The sequence below is a fragment of the Primulina eburnea genome, chromosome 5 (assembly GCF_022965805.1).
Source record: "Primulina eburnea isolate SZY01 chromosome 5, ASM2296580v1, whole genome shotgun sequence".
Classification (NCBI taxonomy): Eukaryota; Viridiplantae; Streptophyta; class Magnoliopsida; order Lamiales; family Gesneriaceae; genus Primulina; species Primulina eburnea.
Window position 1 is genome coordinate 9,362,709 of NC_133105.1, and position 17,761 is coordinate 9,380,469.

Sequence of the window (17,761 nt, forward strand, 5' to 3'; positions counted from 1 at the left end):
CTTTAAGTTGCCTATCTTACATTGAATTTTTAGGAAAACTCCTAAAAGTATTAGGATAAAAATACTTTTATTCTCCTAAAAATTTGCTATGGCTCCTAAAAGTCACATTCTATTTCCAAGGATATCAAAATACTCCTAAAAACCTGATATAAAAATACTTTTATGAAAACCCCTAAAAGTATTAGGATATAAATCACATGTAAGATGAAAAGAATTTCAGTATAATATCTTATGATATACAACCACTCACTGTGTTTTTAGATAGAACACACACTCTCTCAATACAGGAGAACAAACGTATCACAAATACTATAGAATTAAGTACTCAAATGTTATAAGATGAGAGAAAGAACTCGATTAAGAGATGATATGAATACCGTGAAACTTGTTTCCAGCTTTCTCCCAACAACTGCAATAATGTCAGTCATCGGAGTGTAGATCACATTATGTATGTCATCGGCCAATGCTCTTTGGGCCAACACTGCACTGACGATAGCACAAGCACTTCTATTCTTAGTGGACTCGAATTCGAATTTCATATCCTTGGAAATAGGGAAATAGAATGTGACACGGCTACAACATTGCTAGTCGCCCGGTGAATGATGCAAGCACGTACTGAGCCTTTTGATATGTATATATCCAAGCAAAATGGCTCGTGATAGGGAGCCGTCAGCTGATTGAAAGTGGGAACTCTTTGCTTCTTTATGGCACTTAAGTCTCCCAATTCGTGAAACCGATCCATCATGAGTCTATTCTTGTCAAGAATTTCAGTTTTACCATCTTTATTTTTGTTCATTTTTGTCAGGCGATCCTTGTTTGATGTTTCTTCAACCCCAGAAATGGATTTCGGCCTTGAAGTTCTTTCTTGTTGTTCTCTTTGCTTTTGTTGTTATCATTCCCCTCCAAAGATTTCCTCCTGTGGAAATCAAATGTATACTCTTCGTACTCTTTGGAATCCTTGTTAAGCTCATAAAACAAATTTCGGCGAATCCTCGTATCCTCAATATCATCAAAATCATGCTCATTTGCATTTAAAGTGACAGAATTCACCACCTGAATGCCACCATCGTCATCTTGACCGTGAAACAAAGGCCTCGTTTTAAATACTTCAAGCTTCTCCTTGGCTATCCAAGCATCCTTTGATCCCGAAGAAACTCGCCGGGTTTCATCATCCACGAGTTCGATCTTGCAGTCCTTCAAGCTAGAATCATTATCCATGAACAATGGCGAAAGATGGATCCTACTAGTCACAGAATATTCCCTTTCATGACCAAAAAATCCCGCGGCTCTATCTGAAAAAAATTGACTACAGCCTAGAACGAATGAGTATTCGCCACCGATGGTTAGGTGATTTTTTATTTAATATGGTGGGGCCCACACATTAAATAAAATGATATTAAATCTCATATCTCACGTGGAATGTTTACAATAGTTGGTGGATGGAATTAGTTATAAATAGAGCTCAATTCCTTCATTTATTGTATGTCAAAATCAAAGCTTTTCAGCTTTGATGAAAATATGGTGCATAGATAAAAAGAGTGTATTTTTTTGAGTACGGGAATTCTCTTGTGTGAGTTAGAGAAAATATTTTCTCGATATACTTGGGTTGAGATCGTGAGATATTGAGTGTATTGGTGTATACACTTGTTGTAATATTTTCCTGTTATAAAATTTGCAGTGTTCTGTAAACGTAGCCTATATTGGGTGAACTACGTAAATCATTGTGTTCTTGTTGGTTGTTTTATTCCGCAATTTTTCGGCACTATATTATCATCGTAATCGACATCGCTTCGGTCTCATTTCCCAACACCGATTTCAAGATGGCGATTCTTCTTGAGAGTACAAATTCCATTTAGTAACCGTATAAGACTCTCTCAAAGCCAGAACTTTGATGGGATTTCTCTTTTCGACAATTTATCAAACAGTTGGTGATCCAGTGACACATCCTCCTCGTCTTGAGCCTACAGAACGGAGATGATTTAGCTCCGAATTTATTGGGGAATTCAAACTAGGAAATCCAGTTTAATTTTTATTCCTTTGCAATTTTTGAAAGAAAATCAAATTTTGCGTCGGTTAGAGAAGCTCCATCAGATACGGTTCGGATTTATTAAAATTTAAAGATTTTTAAATTTTTAATTAAGAAAATATTTGAAAATTATACGTAGAAATCGATTAACATTTAACATAAATTTTCGTAAATACTATTTAAGTCAATAAAAACTTAATTTGTCATTAACCAATAAACCAAATATATAACATGTGAAATCGAAATTTTACATAGCAAACAAAACCGAAATTTTATTCGTCAAAATCGAACAAACTGTTATTTGGAGCGATAACCAAATCAATAAAAATCTTTTAAAAAACCTTATGTTAAAAGAAGAGATATCGGCAATGTGGATGTCCCATAAAATACATAAAATATATAAACATAATATAATACAATTTAAATAAATATATAAGATTTAATCATACGATAAATAGATATATGCAAAAAAAAAAATCATGATTTCAGTCATATTTATATGAAAATAAAATTGAATTAAATATGTCATTGTTATAAATAATAGAAAAATGGATGTTTTATTATATTTTCTTTATTATATTTTTTAGAAAATATAATTCAAATTGAGCCCAAATTGGTAGCCCAGGTATGAATCGGAAAAGCCCATAATCTTTTAAATACCCAACTTCCATCTAAATCAGTCTCTCAGGCCGCCTCTAACGCCAAATCCGCCGCGCCGCCGCCTGTCGGAGTAGAGAACAATGAACGGCGTAAGTGATGAAACACCAACAGATTTATCACAGGGCTGGAAAATCGTTCACGTTCCGGACAAAGCTCCGGTTCCTCCTCACCTACAGGAGACTGGTATATATTTAGACATGATGAGTTTCATTAGTTTCAAGCTGCTATAATTTTATTTTTTCGTTTTGATTTAAAGTTTGAACTGTTTTCTGTAGTGAGCATGTTTGCTGCTTCGATCGAACCCAAGTGCGCCAATCTTGTAGTCAGGTTTGCTGCTTCTTCCACCTTGTTTCCTTTTGCTTTGAGTCGTTGAACGTCTTCTTATGTTTTCATAGACTGTGTGTGACTGCAAATTTCCTTCTTTTTTTAAAAAAACTTTTTTTGATTTGGTTTTAGGAAGTTGAATCAAATAGCACCTCTAGAAAGTCTCCGCCATGTGAAGCGTATACGCAAGACCTCTCTCGATGGAGGTAGTTTGTCCATTGCTTTTTTCTTTTGGTCGTTCACCGTTAAATGCATTTGGTCGTAGATAATTATTTTTACTACATAAATACGAATTTTATTAACAGCAGTTGCAAAATAAGTTATCTTGCGAACTTTTGGTTTTCCTTGTGCGAACTCGTTGTATAAATCATAATGTTGAAAGAATTACTGACTGTCTTGCTAAGAATTTAACCAAAATTTCCTAGCTTTTTGGTATTGGCTTAGAATTTCTAAGGTGAGGGTACATTGGCTATCATATTTTCCCTTGTTATAGGCTTGGTTTTGAATGTGGTAATGTTGGTTTTTAGCGCATATCTTACCTAATTTATTAATTTATTAAATATGGAAATGAGCCAGCAGATTAATTTAACTCATATGAGTTGCTCCTTCAAACATATGGCATGATTGACCCCACATGAAAAACATTTGTCCTCGACGGGGGACTGTTGGATCTGGAGTGCAGTCTAGCATCAAATTTACCTTCAAGCTTGATATATTTTCCCGTAGGTCTCTATTTTTTGTTTGTGATTTCTTAAAATGGAAACTGAAAGGAAGAATATTATCATGCAATTAATTCACCTAAGATTTATGATGCCAAGTAAGGGAATGAGCATGTATTGTTTTTTAAACTCGGACCACTTTCTTGAAATTTTAAGCATAGGTTTGTCACGTCCCTTGACTTTGTTTCACCTTTTTCAATTCTTTTTAATGCTCAGTCTAGAATTGTAAAGGTTTTTGTGAATTGGGCACTAACAGCAAATTTATCCGACAGGAAAAACTCAATTATCTGTAATCTTGTGCATTGCTTCTGGTGATGGTGAGCCCAACAATATGCCAAAGAATGTGCTTGAACTTGTAAATACGTACCAGTTGAGTACTTTCATCGTAAAAGTGGGTTCTCCTCGTATTTTTAGCTTTTATAAATTGGACTACATGTTTGACTGATTTGTTTCTTAGGCCTGAGTGGATATTTGCTTAAATCAGAAACCTTTATCTAGGAAGAATTAAATCTCATGGGTAGTTGCTTCTTGGTTATTCTTTAGTTTAAAAGTTATTTTTGAATGATCAAATTTGTGTCTTATATTTTTCATGCATTCTCTCCATGTTAGTTCATCTTTTGTTTACGATAAGATAGTAAGTTTCCATCTAGTTACTTGGCAAAAGCTCAATCAGTTTCGTGTTTCGACAAGGAAGGACTTTCTAAATATTTTATTTTAGGTCACAAAGATCTGGATTTAGATATTTGTATAATTGTATTGTATATACATTTTCTCAAGTGGTTTTGTCTGGAAAATGATCAATTGAAATTCATAACTCAGCATTTCTTGTGTATTGTACGTGAACTTTTAATAAACAGTGGTTTTTTCTTTTTCTGCAGACATAATTATGATATGTGATTGTATGTCATATGATATTCAAAATGTTTCCATGAGTAAGCTACTCTATGTAATATGATTTAGGTATGCAAATATGCTGCATTAACCAAAGAAGAATGGGAGGAGCAATGCAAGTTGTGGCCAACTTCCTTCCATCCACCTACCTAGTAAGTTCGTGGTGATAATGTTTCGAGGCAACCTAATCTAATTTTCATTTTCTTATCACCCATTTCTGATTGCAGCAATATTGATGGCATAACTGGATTTAGTGAAGAGGATTCGATCACAGTCTTCAACTTCATGAAGATTGCAGTTTCTTTGGCAAAATCTGATGTTGGAGTGAGTAATATTAAATAAGCTTTTCTGCTTGCGCTGCTCTCAGAGTGTCTAATATCAGTCTCATAGATTTTGTACTTTGTGACGAAGACTCACATCTTACCTTTAACCTTCAAGTAATTTCAGTGTGAGTTTCTGTGGCTCAAAATTACTCTTTTACGTACTCCATATTCTAACTTACCTTGAGTGTTGTTAGATTTCAAACTTCAATGCAATTGCTACGGTTTCACTTTTAAGACTACTACTCGGAATGTTAAATTTTTCTCAGCTAAACTCATTCGATTTTTATTCAGGTGCAACTCTGTATGTGCATCACCATTTCTCCATTGGTTTTTTGTTACATGATATCTCATTATAATATTTGTTTTTTTTTATTTTTTTGATTGACTGCTGCAATTTGTGTTAGTTATAATTTTATTTATCAGCCAACTCTTTTTGGCAGGTTGTCAATGCTGCTGTTATAGTGGATCCTTCAACTTGCCAGGTTATTGCTTCCGCATGTGACCAGGTCCAATCTCGCAATGCTGCTTTAAAATTCACTAGCAAGAAAACCAGCACTGCAGAACAGCTTGAAGCAGCTACCATGCATGAGACCACTGAAATTAAAAATGATCCATTATTTCTTGTCAAATGCTCATCTGGTGAATTAAACCTAAAATATGACAATGTTTCTTGTTTAAATCCTATGGTTTGGATTGAGCCCCAATTTCATTCAAGTTCTGATTTTTGTCACCCTTTACATCATGCTGCCCTTGTGGCAATTGAGAAAGCTGCTGCAAGGGACATGCATCTTTTTCCTTTAAATGGACATTCTGCATATTTCAGTAGCAAGGATCATGAGGTGTCTTCTCCGACAGGGTCTCCTTTGAAAAGATCGAAGACAAATACAAATGTAAGACCCTGAATTTCTCATTGGTGACAAGCATTAGCTTTGTGTATTCCATTCGACAGTCTGCCTGTAATGAGAGCTGATCTTTATTGTCCTAAATGCTTTCAACTAAAGCCTTCACTGTAGTAACTTCAATACGCATGTGTGTATAATCTTTCCATCTAATTTGAATATGATTGTGTTACAATGTACCATTCAGGTTAAGGATGAGGTGGACATGAATGAGCACGCTGATGGGTTTAATTGTGATGTGATGAGACCTTATTTATGCACCGGCTATGACATATATTTTGTGTGGGAACCATGCATCATGTAAGTTACTTTATCTACATTACTGGCACCTTGTATGCACCATATGTAGCCCTCCGCTCTCCCTCCTCATGTCTCGAGTGTGCTTGCAAATGGAGCTTTAACGAGTGTTAAATAAAGCTGTCAGGGTGTTAGGATCCTAGGTAGAGTCGTTTTCAATGAACATCCAGGGTTCAAAATGAGCGTAGCAAGATCCTACCAAATTCATGAATGTAGGCCCGCAATGCAACTTTTTTATGAAAATTGCATGCATACATGTCGTAAAACAATAAAATATATCATTTTAATCTACGAGCACGATAAAAGAAGGGAGTTTAACTAACATATTTTCCCATGTCTTTCCCGGCAATCTTACCTCGGTCATGAACTACATCTCAATTTTGCATTCCTTCGAGGACATAATCATTTCCTTGACTATGTGATTTAGGTGCGCAATGGCCGTTGTCCATCAAAGAATCAAACGTGTATTTTACGCGTTCCCGAATCCAAAGGAGGGTGCTCTAGGCAGCGTACACAGGTTGCAAGGGGAGAAAAGCTTGAATCACCACTATGTTGTTTTCAGAGTCATGCTACCTGAACAGATCCTTAAAGACGATACAGATGCGGCATTAACAAAATCTCCACAGCATCAATCTACTTCTACTCAAGTAATATTATAGTTTTAGAAGATATTATATAATTGATCCCAGGACATCAAAATGTATCATTTATATTTCGAAAATTAAGATTTCTTGGTTCAAAGTGTATCGCATTGGTGTTGGGGTTATTTGGGAATAAAAAGAGGACCATGCAGGGGATGTTGCCTCATTCTGATGTAATTACTTGAATTGCGTATAATTTTGAAAATTAGCCTGAATAAAGTTATTTTTCGTCGACGTTTACATCTATTAAAAATTATGTACGATGTGTTCACGAAGAGTGTGTCAATTGGAGTTGGGGAATGTTTCACCATCACCAGAAGTTCGATTCTTCTTATCAATACTTTTTGATGTGTGCATGTTGCACAAGAATTGTCTAATACGATTTATCTGCTTAATGTGGTTTAGAATCTTCTGCATTAATTTAGAAGTTTATCCATTGTATATCAAAAAAGAATGACGGTGAGTTTCGTCGTAATAAAAAATTATGTACAATGCTATTAAAAAAAGAGCTATAATAACAATCTAATTTTGGCCGCACCTTTTAAAAAAAGAAATAATAGATGCTTAGTGAAATATTTTAAAATTTTAATAATGATCCCCATTTACCGAATTGATCTGAATTAAGTTTAAATAAGAATAAATTAAAAGTTCAGGTGTGTTAAGCTACTGTTGTTGTGTCGTTTGATCTCGTTGATTAGGTGGTGGGTCTCCAAAAAGTAGAGTAACATCTTAACATGTAATAATGTCTCTGTTGGAGACATGACTCTGTTGGAGACATGACTGATAATAAGGAAAAAGTAAGATATATCTTCAATGGATATGAAACAACATCATCAGACAGACATACATGCCTCTTCAAACTCATGGGCCTAAACAACCCAACTCATTAACACCTAAATAGGTGCACTTTGCGTTCTCACGAGTATAAAGAAATAAAACTGTGCATTGACTAATTGGTATTACTTTTGATATGATGGTAAGTGTTTAATCTTAACAATTGGTATCAGAGCGATGTCATGTGTTCAAGTCTCCCAAGAAACATATTTATATATTTCTTGGAAGGAATATGGTATTAGCGGAAGGGAAAGTAAGACTGATCTTTGAGAGATATAAGACAGCATCGGTAAATAGGCACGCACATCTCCGAACTCATGAGCCTAACATCCGACCTATTAGCACACAACACTCAAGTAGGTGCATTCTACGTTATCACGAGTATAAGAAAATAAAATTGTGCATTGACTAACAGATATAGTTTTTGGTCTAATGATAAACGCTTGATCTTGATATACATCATTTGACAAATTTTGTTAAAAAAATTTAGAAGTTGATTAATATGCATTTACCTGACAAAAAATTGGATACTACGATCAAATTACTTGCGGGAATGGAGTTAAATGTTCTGCAATTTGTATTACTCACTCTATAAATTTATAGAAAGTTTATAAGAAAACATGAATGAATGAAACACGAGTGTGTTGAATATCTCGAATCAAACACCAGATAAATTCACATTAGCACTGCTAGTCTTTTTTTTTTATATGTTCAGTTTTGTATTAGTGCCATTTTTTTTGTCTGCTGGACAACTCTATCAACCATTCTTGTTGGTCAATTTGACCGTCCATATCACATGAACTCGTTTTGCCTCTAGCACGGATCCATCCACGGCTAAAATATGTATGTTTACTAGTATTACACACAGGTCCTTTGCACCATTGTGCTCGAACCAGGGTGCAACGACGTTCTCATGGTCGTCGTTCGTGGTTGCATCTATGGTAGTTATATTTTTTCTTGTCAGTGATAAATATAACCGAGTAGAGAAAGATATATCACTAAAGAAAGCTGACCACTAGAGGAATCAAGCAGATTAAAACACATCCAAAAATTACCAGCTTCTACAGAGAGTATTTGCAGTTAGACTATCAATTGGAACAAAAGATTAAAATCAAATATCAAAAAAATATTATTTAGTCGCATACGCCATATAAACGCAACACAAATACCTACCTACATCCGTTGTTTTTCTTAACTCAGTCCATAAAGGATGCTACTATTCAGGCTTCTTTTGTATCTTATTTGATCCAGTTTGGTCATCCCGCAGGCAGACAACCAGTTGGAATATCAAAGAACATAAAATCGTACGCACCAGACCTCAGAGAACAGAGAAAGTCGATACATATCAAGTACTGGTGTCTGATAGCTCTAGATAGCAAGAAACCCCGTCTCTCTCTTTGCTCGCTGCATTATATCTTCAGAATAAACAATACTCAACCGGTAGACAATTTACAATCGTAGCAAAACACAAACCAGTTCAAGGTTGCAAATGGTTGCTATCTGAGATTCCACTGGATTCGGGCAGATTCTCAGTGGTTGCTGTATTCAGAGCCAAATGTTCGTGCGAAGTAATAGGACAGGAAACTTCCACATTGACAGCATGAGGACTTTCAATTTCTCCATTCGAGTTATCAGTTTCAGAACAAGTAGCGACTTCCTTCTGAGCTATACCTGGAACCATATTGTTTTTTACCTCAGTTTCTCCACTATCAAGAACTGTAGAATTTGGGGCCGGATTTCGATTCTCATTAATTTCTTCAGCAGAAGCAATTTGAACACCGCTCACTCTCACGTTCTCTTTGTCCTCTTTGGTGCAAGAAGGTGAAAGATCATTAATTTTATCATCACTGGTATCAGTGATTGTTGAGGAATCCACAACACCTCTGATCACATCAATTTTAGCATCAGTAGCAGCAATAGCACCAGTTGAAGCTTCTATAAATAAATTAGGGATACTTTTCATGATAGGAAGGGTCGGTTGATTCAAGCATGCGTCAGACTGAACTGAGGGATCATGATTGACAACTGCTGAAGGAAAAGATGCAAAATTTGATTCCCCGTTGGCATTAACTGTAGTAATCTTTATTGACGGTTCCAAGGTTGAAGCAGGCAAAGATTTAACAAAACAATCTGTCACTATGGTTCCAGAGGCGGCATCCTCAGAAATCTTAACCGAGGAATCAACACTATCCTCAACTTTCGCACCAGGCAAAGATTTAATACAGCAATCCGTCACTATGGTTTCAGGGAAGGCATCCTCAGAAATCTTCACTGAGGAATCCACACTATCCTCAACTTCCGCAACTTCTTCGCCGCTAGAATTGATAGGTTTCGGATTTCCGTTAGCCTCAGCTTTGTCTAGAGATTCATCTAAAGAATCATTGATAGAAGAGTTGGCATTATCCACAGGGGTAGAAGTATTTTCTGAGTAAGAGAAGTTACACTTCAAGCCAGTTGAGGATTCTATTTGCTCCTTTGATATCTCAGAGTCAGACAAGGTCACAGTAGTTCCCTTGCAGGCAAGCCTGTTATCAGGTTCACAAAGAGCATCGGGCACACTAGTTGATGCAGGATCGCTACAAGGAAAGACTGATGCTGGAGAATCAGAATCCAGTGCACCAACATTTTCATCAAGATTGGTCTCGTGGCATGCTCCAGAATCATCCTCCGCCCTTTCAGAGTCCTCCAATGATGAATCAGCAAGAGGATTTTCCAACAAAACAGCCTGCTGAATTCGATTCTTATTCGATTCAGGACCTGTCACGCCTACCATAAAAAAAGGGGGAAAGGAGAAGATAAATTAAGAACAAATTCCTAGGCAACTTTAAAAGTTCAAGTTTTCTATGTTTGAAAATAATGTGCAAGATCAAATACAATTATTATCATTTAGCAAGCAATTGTTCACCTTCAGAAATCTCTTGCTTTATTAATTGCTTCTGCAGCATATCTGTCCCTGGAAACACCAACATGTTCATAGACTTTATTTCCTTCTTGAGTGTATCTTCAAGTAGATGGAAGGAAAAAACTGTCATCCAGGTGTTCATATGCTCTGATATGGCAGGAATAATCAACTTCTCAACTCCGAGAGAGACAAGTGCCTAAAATCATAAAAACTGGATGTTAAGTCACCAATTCAATAAAAGGGACTGGGGCAGGGTGCACTTTTCTGTCAAGAAGATCCAAAAGGAGTAAGCAGGCTACGGTTCATGACAAGGTATATTTTAAATTTTCAAGAACTCATGGATAATCATGACCAGGAAGTCTCATGTGATGTACAAGCATTCCACTGGTTTACAAAAAAGTATAAAGTACGAATATTTGATAAGGTTGTACTAGTGTGTCAAACTCTTGCTGTCATCAATAACAGATAAAAATAGCATGTCAAATTCTTACAGTCTCAATAGCAGACAAAAGCCGTCGGCACATCCCTTGACGCCTATAGATCTCGCGGGTCCCAATAAATGGCATCTCAGCTAAACGGGTTCCATGGATCCTAACCAGGAAACATAAAGAAAACAATTAGATTTGCTTTCATTGGTGGTTAATCGAATTTATGAAGCAGACCACCATAAACAACAAAATCATACTAGTAATACTCCAAATAATCACACAAAAATAGGGCTAAAATACAGAACTGCAATTTTATGACTTACATTCCGCCATAAACAACCATCATACTTGTAAGATTTCAAACAGACAAACAACAAAAATGGGACTAAAAACTAAACTGCAGTTTTACAGGTTACAGATAAGAAACCAACAGGCAAATGAAAAAATTATTGTAATCCCTTGAAACATCCCATGGTTGAGGGGAATTTGATCTCAAGTATTAGACATGGCAAAGGTGAATAAAAAAGCATACATGCCAGGAAAGATAACACTTAGTGAGATTATAGTTCAATGCACAATATATACACGTTAAAATACAGAAATGATGGCAATCCAACTTCCATTATGGATTTACAACGGTTGATTTCCTTCTCAGTTTGAAAGTCTGATTATTTAGAAGCAGGCACTCAAATCGGTAGTCACCAAATGCTAGAATCTAGATGATGAAAATGTTATTCTCAGAGCTTGTGACAGTAAAATATTCTCCCAAAATTAATTAGTTGCTCCATATGACCATATCAGACTATTGCTTCACCAGCTACAACTTCAATTTCAAATTCTATTACCTGATCGATGCTGCAGAAATTAATTCATCACCCCTTTCCAGAATTGCTGTATAAAAGCCACGATAATTCAGTCGATTGAAATTTGATCTACAAGATTAGAGACAAAAGTTCAGTACCAGCAGTTGCAGACTTCCCATCATTTGTTCTAAAAAGGTGTAGGGTTTGAGTTTGTGTCAGAAGCATATGAGACAGAGAGAACAGAATACAAGTGTAGTTTGTGTCGCGCATTAGAAAGCAAGAAAAAGATGGATATAGAGAACAGAATAGTGAAGAAAATAAAAAAAAAAAAGCAAACACATAAACAAGTAAAAACACAGGAATGGGGAAAAAGTGAATAACATATATATGAACTACTAAATTACATAAGAAATAAAACAAATAAATGAACATAAAAAATGAGCAGGTCCATTAAGGAAAATTTCATATAAAAAACGTTTTAGTGGTGAGCAAAAATGCTCACACATGTTGTGCTTGAAAACGGTAATTCCACAAAGCACAATTTTTGCTAACATTGTAAGCTTCAAAATACTTTCAGAAGGAATGGTAGCTAAGCAAATAAATTTTCACTTCAAAACTAGCAAATACATAAGGAATTTAGAGCCGCCTGTCAAATATTGGAAACACGCAAGATATAAACTCACTTTAGAAAAAACACAATTTTAAGCAACCAGAGAGATCTAAGATTCAAGTGTAAATATAAATAAAGACGACAGACCCTGAACTGGAATCACATTACCCAAAAATAAGCCTTAGCTTGGTAACTAACTGCTTACCCACAGTTATATACAACATTGTGCATCATATTAATCCCACTCCTCCGATCAAAGATTGGTAAAAAACATTCATTCATCACAGATAAAGCAACCGCTAGCTTAGAGTTGCATTCCACCCTTTGAGGAAAATTACGATGCGATGTATCAGATACGTCCATTCTTTGAATAAGAGACCATGAGAATCCTGCTTCCAGTTCATGTTTGACTCCAAGCAATTTCTGTAAGTGATCATAGATCTGCAGCAACAAAATGAGAAAGACGTACTCTCTAATGAAGTACAATAAATTCTAATAGCAAAGGACAGTAACACTGCTGATGTAATTGAACAAGGGATCAATAAACTAATAATAACAATTTTTTTAACATTTATGTACCATCCAATGCAGTAAAACTTCTATCATCTTGTGTAAAACAAGCATAGAGAAATCAATATGAGGGCTGAGTTCTATCGATTTAGTGATTCACAGAAGTAAATTTTTTTGCAGAAAATAGAGATTAGAGAGCTGAAACAGCAACTTCGCAAAATTGTAGAAAAACCAGCTTCCTAGGCAATGACCAGCTAAGAGGCAGCAAACTTACGAAAGCACAGAAGCAAAAACTGAAATCATGTGAGCAGAACGGTAAACTGAAACTTCACTGTTATTACCTCTTGGCAATTAGGTCCACAGATAGATGCATTGTTAGAACTTAAAGAAGCAGCACACACTTTCTCCCTGCATGATCTGTGATCTGCAAAACATAGGATTCACACTCAAATACGTTATAAACAAAACATGACAAAGACGGGCAGAGAGAAGAAAAACAAAACATATGAAAACAAGTAAGAGACAGAAAAGGTTAGTAATGAGAGACGAAGCGGTGGGTGAAGAATAACACACTAAAAATATACATTTCTTCTCACAGAAGCTACATTTGATAGGTTCATCAGTAGCATTATCACTATGCAGAGTAACATTTCCCCTTGTATCCCCACAATATTTGCACGTACAATTTGGGCAGTGCCAATCACCTGAAGGAAGAATCTGCAAATATAGAAAAGATGTGAGAATGTCAAAAGGAAAGAAAAAGAAAAGTGGCATGCTAATAATATAAAAAACGCCAAACTAAGCATGAAATAATGTTATCTAGCCAATCATGTGTCACTAAAATAGCATTACCAGTTTCAAGATACTTTCATCTGACACACAGTATCATTTCCTAGACTCTCCTTAACAGAAAGAGATTTAATGATGAAGAGGGAACTGGATGATAATATAGAGGTGAAGAAAAGATCCATTTCAAAACAAATATTCTGCGAGGTTATCGATGGGAAAAATTCAGAAGCAAAGCCTCTCATCTTCCTAAAAGGAACGACAGCATCTTATATGAAACATTTAGGAGCAGAATTACGTTCATTTACAGTTTAGTTAAGCTAACTGGCACCAGACGCGGTCCAGACGCGGTCACCCTTACAAGTTCGTTCTTGCGGGTGGGTCGGCATTTCAAATATTCAGGGTATTCATGTGCATAGCATATAGTAAAGTGGTACATACAGAGAAAAGATTAAATTGCACAAACAGCTATGAAGAATCATGCCATCGCTTTATTTATTCACAAAATACAAGAGAATCAATAAATGCCTCATCATTAGTTCCAATTTGACACTGTAATTGACATGAACAACAATTTTGTTTTCCGTTATAAAAGCAAATAAAAATCATTTAAGCCACATAAGTACCTGTATTTCTAAACAGACTTGGTGGAAAGTTGATGGACAACTATCACAACAGATTAAATCACCTCCATCACCGCAAATACTACAGGTGTCATCGTCCGGATCACCACCATCAACATCTATGCTGTAGAAATCCTGACGCACAGAATCCTCCTGCTTGTTCCAGGCATCTATTTGGCTCTGTAAAAGAGAGACTCCAGACTCCAGAATTATGTTTTGGAATGGTTGGCGTAGCTTGCTGCCAGCATGCAACTCAAACTTTGAAACTGTGAGAATTTTACTGCAGCAACCACAGTGGATCCCATCTTTTGTGATCCAACCTTCTAACATTACACGATTCCGTCTGCGATTCATATACTGTACTTTTTCACTTAATTTTGCAGCTCCTGAGTCAATCAGCCAGGACAATACAGTTCTTTTTCCCTTGTATGGTACATATCCATCAGAATAAGAACTTTCCCCTTTATCAGAACCACGGGCGAGAAGGGTGCATCTCCCTATTATTTTGCTTGTTCTTCCCTGTACAACACTGGAGCCAAAAATAAGGGAGGATTTTTCACTTCGTATTTTTCTGGGCTTCCGTTTGAGAGATTCGTCACTTAGATCGTCCCCACTTTCTTGGTCTACTTTTCTCTTCTTTTTCATTTCTTCCTTTATCCTCTTTTTAGTTTGTCTAGTAAGTTTATTCAGTAAATCTTCAGAGAGCGGAGTAAATGAGGGAGAACCAACATCCACCTTACTTTTATCACCATCTTCCTCTAACTGTTTCCGAAATGCATCATATGCCTTAATAATTGACCAATAAGCTGTTCCACTAGGACTGATATACACAGCATCTAAGTAATCTCTGTTCCGTCTTGGTCTATAATCTATAATCCAACCGGCTTCAACTAACATTTTCCGTATTTTCTCACGCAGCATTTGCTTTTCTGTGCTTCCACCTCGCTTAGATTTCTCTCCTTTTGCTTCTTTGCCTCTCACTGGAGTGACCTTAACAGGAGAGGAAAACCTTTCTTCCTCCTTTTTTGAACCTCCTTTCTTTGAGCTACTAGCTTGTGAACCTGGTGGTGCCAGCTTTAATGTCGTATCAGTCCCATCGATTGCTAAATCTTTAGCCTTCCTGCCTTCAGTCACAGATGGTTTTGCCCTTTTTAATATTGCTTCCTTCTTGTCTTTTTTAACACTTCTACTATTTTGAATAAACCTTGTTTTTCAGGCAGCTTTGGATCAGAATACAATGGCAACCTCACCATTTCATCCTTCTTGACAGCATTTTCAGACTTGTAGCCCTTTCTTTCTTCAACCGTCCTATGATTATAACTCTTATGATGAGTAGTCAAATCTATCTTTGTCTTCTTATTTACCATAACCTTCAAAACCCCATTCTTTCCCTGAAACCTAACTGGCTCATTAGCCGTCTCCTGATACTTCAACTTGAGCAATGAGATGGGCATGTGAGTCTCATCATCCTCCAGTTGAAGCCCTTGATCACCTACAAGTCCCTTACTCCTTCCAGCACTAGAACCATCAAAATACTGTCCATGCTTCCGTTTCTCGATCCCCTCATTTCTATTTGATGGTCCAACCCCGAATTTCTTAAAATTCCCACTGCCACTGTGTGCAACCATCTTGAACCTATTCTCTGAATAATGATCATTCCTCATCTTCTCCCCATCAAACTCATCGTATTCATCGAATTCAAATAAATCCAGCCGATTATTTTTCTTCTGAGCGCTATTCTCTATCCCACCATACCCCATTGAACCACGGCTAATCCTTTTGTCTATAACTTTCCTTTTCATGAACTCCAATGACTCGTCCTCATCACTTGAACCCGAGTAACTCGCAGCCAATCTAGGCCTCTTCTTTTCCTTACCACTACTAAAACCCTCCGAAGCCCCAGAATTCTTACTTCCATCTTTCTTCTTTATAATTAAACACCCCGATGAACTTTTCTTCTTTATGACTCCTCCTGATCTCACACACCCATCCATCTTCGTTCACAAGCTACATAAGAAACCCTTAAATCCCAATTAATTTCACATGAAATTCAATCCCATAGCACTCTTAGTTAACAAGAAAATTCATTCTCAAACATGAATCCTCAATTCTGCAGTCTAACATCAACGGATCTGAATCAACACGTAAAGCCCACCTCATATAATTTCAAAGTGGACGAATCTGACCGGAAAGAGTCTTTTTTTAAATTAAAAAATATATAAAAAATTGCCTCAACGGAAATCCTTGTTGTCACCGTCGAATCGAAGATGAAACAGCAAAGGATTCGTTATCTGGAGACGCAATTCTTCACCAAGAGGGGAGATTGCTGGGAAAGGGCTTCTCGCGTGTATGCATATGTATGTATTTTATTTATTTATTACTCAACAAAAGGATTCAAGAGTGCTTTTGGGGGTGCTGCTGCCAATGTGAATACATTCATACAAACAAACTTTAAAAATATTTATATATAGTAGTTTTATTTATTTATTTTTTAAGTTAAAATAAAAGTATAAATGTAATCTGAACACTTTATACATATGTTTGTGTGTTTATATGATGAAATTATTATCTAAACACGATTTTTTTTATTTTTAAATTGATGTTTTTTCAAAATTTTATTAGGAGAAATTTAAAAATAAAAAAACATAGATAAAAATAAGATTGAAATATTTAAAATAAATATTATTTAGAAAATTAAAACATTATATCAATAAAGCTAAATAATAAATATATAATTATAATTTTAATAATGTTTCACCAGAATGATTAACAGTTAATCAATTTAGGAGTCTCAACTTTAATTATATAGTAAGATGTTAAAATATATAGATTAATTTTTGTAAGAAAAATTTGCATATTTGGTTAGTTAGGTTTGTACGATTTTGGTCTTTTATGTTTGTTTTTTTTTTTTTTTCATTTTAGTCATTTTTTATGTCGTGATGCTTACATGAGCATTCTTTGTTAAAAAGAATGAATTTAGCAAAATCAAAAATACATAACTGAAATTGAAATTCGATAACATATAGACCTCAACGAAAAAAACAAATATTGATGTCCTCCCTAATTCGGGTACCTATGGGCGGGTCCGAGCCCACCCCAAAGTAAGACCTAGCCCACCTCGTGGTCAGGAATCCAAACCCATAAACCGAACCCATCCCAAAATAAGCCCTACCCCCCGTGGTCAGGAGCCCAAGCCTACAGATCATGACCCATGGTTCCGAGCCCTTCGGGAGGTCGGCGATCCAAGACCCCAACATGGCGGAGGGATAAGAAGATATGCTCAGCAATAAATAAGAGAATCGATAAATGCGGGATGCGGGTAAATCCCGATAATATAGGAGATAGAGTCCTAGCCGCCGTCGGGATAGAGTCCTAGTAGTAGAGACCCCTTATCTCGGGCGGAGATCTATCTCGAGAGGAGTTCTATCCGGGTGGGGAGCTTACCCCCCCCCCCCCCTATAAAATACCATGAAGGGGTACAAGGT

General features: G+C 36.2%; 2 protein-coding genes and 1 pseudogene across 2 annotated transcripts; 1 reads left to right on the forward strand and 2 right to left on the reverse strand.

Moving 5' to 3' along the window:
• Positions 1-181: 181 nt before the first annotated feature.
• LOC140832936 (uncharacterized) lies at positions 182-2,440 on the reverse strand (annotated as a pseudogene).
• A 180-nt stretch (positions 2,441-2,620) lies between these two features.
• On the forward strand, positions 2,621-6,946 carry LOC140832934 (tRNA-specific adenosine deaminase TAD3). The gene is made up of 9 exons (XM_073197245.1): positions 2,621-2,869; positions 2,962-3,013; positions 3,143-3,216; positions 4,002-4,120; positions 4,690-4,772; positions 4,848-4,944; positions 5,384-5,833; positions 6,030-6,142; positions 6,567-6,946. The coding sequence occupies exons 1-9, from the start codon at positions 2,767-2,769 to the stop codon at positions 6,796-6,798; spliced, it is 1,323 nt and encodes a 440-aa protein (XP_073053346.1). The 5' UTR covers positions 2,621-2,766; the 3' UTR covers positions 6,799-6,946.
• Positions 6,947-8,630: 1,684 nt separating this feature from the next.
• Positions 8,631-16,699, reverse strand: LOC140832937 (uncharacterized). The gene is given in 9 exon segments (XM_073197246.1): positions 8,631-10,380; positions 10,520-10,712; positions 11,008-11,107; positions 11,790-11,876; positions 12,563-12,798; positions 13,209-13,291; positions 13,452-13,584; positions 14,280-15,473; positions 15,476-16,699. Coding segments are annotated over 9 exon segments (4,110 nt in total). The 5' UTR covers positions 16,271-16,699; the 3' UTR covers positions 8,631-9,091.
• Between the last annotated feature and the right edge of the window lie 1,062 nt (positions 16,700-17,761).

Bases quoted from the DNA above. Each gene is read 5' to 3' on its own strand.
- LOC140832934 (XM_073197245.1), top strand. From the start codon at position 2,767: ATGAACGGCGTAAGTGATGAAACACCAACAGATTTATCACAGGGCTGG. The intron at 3,217-4,001 runs GTAGTTTGTCCA...TTTATCCGACAG, and splicing joins CAAGACCTCTCTCGATGGAG to GAAAAACTCAATTATCTGTA. The intron at 5,834-6,029 runs GTAAGACCCTGA...TGTACCATTCAG, and splicing joins GATCGAAGACAAATACAAAT to GTTAAGGATGAGGTGGACAT.